The sequence below is a fragment of the Rhinopithecus bieti genome, unplaced genomic scaffold (genome assembly GCF_001698545.2).
Source record: "Rhinopithecus bieti isolate Rb0 unplaced genomic scaffold, ASM169854v2 scaffold_16834, whole genome shotgun sequence".
NCBI classification, from domain to species: domain Eukaryota; kingdom Metazoa; phylum Chordata; class Mammalia; order Primates; family Cercopithecidae; genus Rhinopithecus; species Rhinopithecus bieti.
In genome coordinates this window covers 599,331-606,172 of record NW_016809297.1, presented here as the reverse complement: position 1 = coordinate 606,172, position 6,842 = coordinate 599,331, and the positions used below count along the sequence as shown (strand labels likewise).

The 6,842-nt window shown below is 33.6% G+C and overlaps 1 protein-coding gene across 1 annotated transcript in view; it reads left to right on the top strand.

Moving 5' to 3' along the window:
• The window catches only part of AHR (aryl hydrocarbon receptor), a 49,278-nt gene that overhangs the window by 34,501 nt on the left and 7,935 nt on the right, over nucleotides 1–6,842 (top strand). The window contains 3 exon segments of the mRNA XM_017889073.1: nucleotides 2,897–3,099; nucleotides 3,878–3,987; nucleotides 4,641–4,782. Of these exon segments, the coding sequence (XP_017744562.1) occupies nucleotides 2,897–3,099; nucleotides 3,878–3,987; nucleotides 4,641–4,782 (455 nt within the window).

Below are 6,842 nucleotides of genomic sequence, written 5' to 3'. Positions count from 1 at the left end.
ACGCCATTCTCCTGCCTCAGCCTCCCGAGTAGCTGGGACTACAGGCGCCCGCCACCTCGCCTGGCTAGTTTTTTGTATTTTTTAGTAGAGACGGGGTTTCACAGTGTTAGCCAGGATGGTCTCGATCTCCTGACCTCGTGATCCGCCCGTCTCGGCCTCCCAAAGTGCTGGGATTACAGGCTTGAGCCACCACGCCCGGCCTATTTTAGGATTTTTAAGATATGAGAGAATTATGTAGCCCTTTTTTAATAGGAGAATTTAATGCCTGCTAGACAGAAAAATAATGGCCTTTCCATATGTCTCAAATAACTGCCACATAGAAAAATGATTGTATATTCGCAATTGTTTTGTTTTTTTTTTTTTTTGAGACGGAGTCTTGCTCTGTCTCCCAGGCTGGGGTGCAGTGGCCGGTTATCAGCTCACTGCAAGCTCCTCCTCCCGGGTTTACGCCATTCTCTCGCCTCAGCCTCCCGAGTAGCTGGGACTACAGGCGCCCGCCACCTCGCCTGGCTAGTTTTTTGTATTTTTTAGTAGAGACGGGGTTTCACAGTGTTAGCCAGGATGGTCTCGATCTCCTGACCTCGTGATCCGCCCGTCTCGGCCTCCCAAAGTGCTGGGATTACAGGCTTGAGCCACCGCGCCCGGCCAATTGTATAATCATCATCTGATAGGAGACGCTGTTTCTTGTTGCAAAGTCTGAACACCTGCGTAGGAGTTGACTGTAGGGAGCAGCTTAGGATTCCTCAGAGTGGACTTGTCTGTCTCTCATTGTATCCTTAGTTTGTGTCACCAAGTACAGGAGAAGAGAATACAGAGAATATTGTATACTTTTTGTGAATAACAAGGAATTCGAAACAGGTAATCAAATCTTAAATTAAGCATTACAAAGCAATGATTTTTGTTTATGTGTTTATTTCTGAAGAGGATTTTGCTGACCCAGAATTAGAATTGTGCTTTGAGGTAGTTTTCTCAGTATTATTGCTCATGAACAATTAGTATGTAGAGTCATGTGCTGCATAATGATGCTTTGGTCAGTAACAGACCACGTATATGGTGGTAGTCCCATGAGATCATAATGGAGCCGGAAAATCCCTATCACCTAACGATGTCATAGCATTACTCACATGTTGATGGTGATGCTTATGGAAGCAAACCTGTGTTGCCAGTCATATAAAAAGTATAGCACATACAATTATGTATGATACATAATACTTGAAAGTAATAAATCACTATGTATTTATGTATTTACTGTTAATCATTATTTTACTTTATTTCTTAATTTATTATACTTTTAATGTTTTATTTTAATCATTATTTTAGAATAAGGTTAACTGTAAAGCAGGCTCAGGCATGTCCTTCAGGAAATATTCCAAAAGAGGATCACAGGAGATGACAGCTCCGTGCATGTTATTGCTCCTGCAGACCTTCCAGTGGGACAAGATGTAGAGGTGGACGATAGGAACATTAATGATCCTCACCCGGTGCAGACCTAAGCTAATGTGTGGATTTGTGTCTTAGTTTTTAACACAAAAGTTTAAAATGTAAAAAAAAAATTTAAAAAAAATAGGAGAAAGCTTATAGTTATAAGGATGTAAAGAAAGAAAATATTTTTGTATAGCTGTACACTGTGTTTAAGTGTATTAAGTGTTTTGTGATTACAAAAGAGTCAACAGTTAAAAATGTAAAAGTTTATAAAGTAAAAAAGTTACAGTAAGTTGTGCTGGGATTACAGGCATGAGCGACTGCGCCTGGCCTAAAGGAAAATATTTTTTATTAATTCAGCGTAGCCTAAGTGTATATATAGTGTTTATAAACTCTATAGTAATGTACAGTAATGTCTCAGGCCTTCACATTCACTCACCTCTCACTCACTGATGTTTTTAAACCAGAGCAACTTTCAGTCCTGCCTGCCTTATTTACAATAAGTACTCTTATACAGGTATACCATTTTTTTATACTTTATTTTTACTGTGTATTTTCTATGTTTAGATACACAAATACTTACTGTGTTACAATTACTTAAAGTATTCAGTATGATAGCATGCTGTACAGGTTTGTAGCCTAGAAACAAAAGGCTATACTGTATAACTTAGATGCATAGTAAGGTATACCGTCTAGGTTTGTGTACCTACCCTCTGATGTTCACAGGATGATGAACTTGCCTAAGGATACATTTCACAGAACATGCCCCTTTTGTTAAGTGACATGTGACTATATGTCTGAGGTGGAATATCTATGTGCAGGAGGATCTTTTCCTCCTTGCGCTGCTATTATTTTGATGTCAGAACCATCCCTTGGACTGGTTGATACTGTTTTAACCAATTAAATATATCATGTTCATGTTTAAGTTGCCTTTGTTTTCCCTGTCTTCTAAATTTATTCCATATCTTTCCTCAGTAGAGCTCTGCGTTCTTTATATGTTTTCATGATGATTCATTTTAGTGTTTTAATAAAATTATATTTTGTCTCTATAGAAAAGATTACTATGAACTATGCAATATGCTATGAGCTGCAATATAGTTCATGTATGCTTGAAAATGAATGTTTAGGGCTTTATCACCATTCAGGATATATTGATTGCCTTGTGTGCAAGGAGCTGTGCGAGGTGAAAATGATAGGGTAATGGCAAGCTTGGAAAATTATATAGGTATTGATGTTATGACCATTAGGAACAAGGAGTGGTTCACTTATCCCTTTAGAATATTTCTCATATTACTCTTTGGGATAGTTTTAATGGGCGTCCCATGGAGACAGGAATGAAAGAAACTAACAGTTCTCAGCTTCAGGAATATTTATGGAATTATCAAGAACCCTAGAAGCAGCCATAATGGAGCCTTTTAAAAGAAACTTTTATATTTTAATTTTAATGAACTTTTTTTGTTGTTGTTTTTTTAAGGCAATGAATTTCCAAGGGAGGTTAAAGTATCTTCATGGACAGAAAAAGAAAGGGAAAGATGGATCAATACTTCCACCTCAGTTGGCTTTGTTTGCAATAGCTACTCCACTTCAGCCACCATCCATACTTGAAATCCGGACCAAAAATTTTATCTATAGAACCAAACACAAACTAGACTTCACACCTATTGCTTGTGATGCCAAGTAAGTGAGACTTTTTCACTTTTATTTTGTCAGATGTACATTATGTTTCAGTAAGTCTCTCTTAGCATGTAAAACATACATTGTGGACTGTATGTAATGTTTATTATTAGATTGGCTATTAGCTTTTATTCTTTCAGTGTAGGCTTTTACAGTAAAAATAATTTCATGAGGCTCACAAATCATCTTTTTAATTTTTTGCAAGACTTGTCTCAGATGATGATGTTCTTATATATTAGCAAGGTTTGTTCTTCTGATGACATTTATGTTGGTTTGTTTTATGTTTTTAAATGGTACAAATGTTATTTGATTTCTAGCCCCAGAAGTTTCAGTAACTTTCAGAAAATTATGAGCAAGAGTCTGATATTAAGCATTTATATCGTATCAAAACATATCAGTGCTTTTCTCCTTTCTATTGTGGGAATGCAGAGAGGTAATTTGAAAACCTTCTTCCCTAAAATAGATTATAAAACATTCCAGATTTTATTAAAGATTTTCTGTTACCCATACATCTGCTCTATTAGATTCATTTTAGCATACTAATTTCCATGGTTTTATTCAGGAAAAGAAAATAGGCTGAAACTGAAATTTGCAATCATAAGCAAGGAAGAGCAGTTTACATAGATGTGTTTAATTTCGTATCTACTTACTGATGTGAAATTCTAAATGTGAACTAAAACATATTGCAGAAACTAGCGTAAAACCAATGAATTTATCTTGGTTATTTCGTTTATGTTAAATCATAATTCATTCTTATTTTACCTTTTTTAATTTTAAACAGAGGAAGAATTCTTTTAGGATATACTGAAGCAGAGCTGTGCGCGAGAGGATCAGGGTATCAGTTTATTCATGCTGCTGATATGCTTTATTGTGCTGAGTCCCATATCCGGAGTAAGTTGTAGTTCCTTATGAACATGAAGAAAAAAAAGGCATATACTGTAGTACATGTTTCACATTCTTACGTAATGTAACGTGTTTAAGTAAACTACATGGATAAACTTCTACTTAGTAATTTATCATCATGATTAACCAGGGTTACACTCTTTGTTCATTAACTTGTCTACACCTGCCTCATAGAAATACTGTTGTTTAGTTATTTAAAAATAACCATTTGGCCCATGAAGTTTTGCTTGGGAATTTTTAAATTACAATTCATAAATCTATGTTAATATTGTAACAATAATGTTAATAACTCTACTTTAAAATTATAAAGTATTAGCCTGTAGGAAAATATTCCCTATTTAAAAATAATTTTTTAATCTTTTTTTTCCCCAATTTATGCTCTCTCTCTACTTTCCTGTGTTACTAAAATTATCTGGTACATAATCTTCCCTTTAACATTTAAAATAATAAATTTAGTCTGAAATGGAAAAAAAAACTCTGAAAAACCATTTCCATGCCTTTTTGTGTGTGTGTTTAAAATGTATTGTCTTTGGGGATAAAAGAAATACATCCAGAACTATGTCACAAGAGCTTTGTTTTAGGAATATTCTTTAATATATTGATTTGGGGTTTGATAATTTAATTTTTAAATTTTATTTTAGTGATTAAGACTGGAGAAAGCGGCTTGATAGTTTTCCGGCTTCTTACAAAAAGCAATCGATGGTTGTGGATCCAGTCTAATGCACGCCTGCTTTATAAAAATGGAAGACCAGATTTTATCATTGCGATTCAGAGACCACTAACGTAAGCAAAAGAATGTTTCCTGTTTTTGTTAACAGTTTTGTTTTCATAAGTCCTCTTACGCGAAAGCATAAAAATAATTCAGGCAGAATTTAGTCTGTAAATAAAAACTGAAAAGTTTAAGTAATTTGTCTAGAAAGAAGAGCACAGGTGAGAGACATTGAGAAGATAGAATTGACAAATTTTATTGAGCAGCTACATGTGCAGAGCTATAGAAAGAATAGTAGAAGAAAACACTAGGGTTTTATCCTGGGCATATGAAGTACATATGAAAAGGTAGTGTCATTGGTAAAATAAAAGAAAAATATAACAATGCTTTATTTAGAATATGTTCTCTAAACCCAGCAGTGATTTCAAGAGTTTCTTACGTATGTTACAAATGAGTCCTTTATCAAATATTTGTATTGCAAATGTTTCCTCACACCCTGGAGAACTGATTTTTGTCTGTGGCTTGAGGTAAGGATTGATTCCCCCCAGCCCTTACATGTGTACCCAATTGACCAGTCACATTGAAAAGATGATTTACTGAGAAGGTCATCTTTTCCCCACTGCACTGTATTTTGATCAGGGGATTTTGTCTTTGGTTCTCTGTCTGGATTGTGTTGTTCTATTAATAGCTCCATTGGTGTAGTTGTCTATTTTGTCTAGCACTACACAGTTGTAGTTATTCTATCTTTATTATAAATTTCTATGTCTGAGTGTGTCTTCATTTTGTTTGTTTCGCCTTTTTTGTTCTGCTTGAAGATTGCCTTGGTTCTTCTTTGCCCTTTATAAATCCATATACCTTTTAGAAAACAGTTGTCTGAAAATCTGTTGAGATTTTGAGTGAGATTACCTTGAAACTGTAGATCATTTGGGGAGAATTAACGTCTTTTTCATACTGAATCTTTGAACCCATGAACATGGTGAATGTGTGTGTGTATATAAGTACCCATGGAAGTACATGAGTATGTGTGTACAGATGTATATGAGTGCGTGGGTATGTGTGTACCTCTACAAATTTGTCCTTCTTCCTTGATCAATGTTTCTAGAAGGCACCTTTTTTAAATTAGACTTTATTAGTCTTTATTAGGATCCAACTTTTGGTTTATTGATTTTTTTCTATTTTATACATTTGTTTTCAATTTTAATTATGTCTGCTCATTATTATTTTCTTCCTTCTACTTTCTTTGGGTATAATTTACAATTTTATCCAACTTTTAAAAAATATATACTTAAACATATATATCAGTTTCCCTTTAAGTACAACTTTACAACCCTCATCTTTTGCCATCTTATTTTTATTTAATTGAAAATACTGGCTAATTTTCTTTTTATTTTATTTTTATTCACGAATTATTTTGAAATACAGTGTTACTGTACTTTTTGGTGTTTGGGGATTTTTCTAGTTGCCTTTTTGTGATTGACTTAGCTTAGTTCCACTATAGTCAGAAAACGTTCTCTGAATGAATTTCAGTTTTTTTGAAATTTGTGGTGGCTTATTTTATGATCTAATACATGGTCTACATTGGTAAAATATCCCATGTAATCTTGTGAAGAATACATGTTCTGTCATTTGGGAGTATGTTGTTCTTTTTGTATATCAGAAGTCTAGTTTGTTAATTGTGTTCATATTTCTATATATTTGTTGATACTTTGTGTGCTTCTGTTACTAAGACACGTTGTTTTCATTTATTTATTACTAATGGGGGGCATCTTTTTACATCTTTCTAGGACATTTTTCTTTTATAAATTACGTTTGTATCATTTACCTGTTTTTCTGTTGAGTTGTTTGCCTCTCTCTTAGACACTATTGGAGCTCTTTATTACGGATATGAAATTTTATATATATGTATATTGAATTATAAATACATTATATATGTTACAAATATTTTATTTAAGAATTCTATTGCAAAAATACAAATACTTTAATATTAAACAACTTTCATATTACTAATTATGCCAATCTTTGTCTTTATAGCTTCTGGGTTTTACTAGAGAGGTTTGTTGTTTCAGATTCTTAAGTTTCTAATTCCTAATTTTTTTTATTTTGTTGTTGTTTCTTTTTTTTTTTTTTTTTTTTT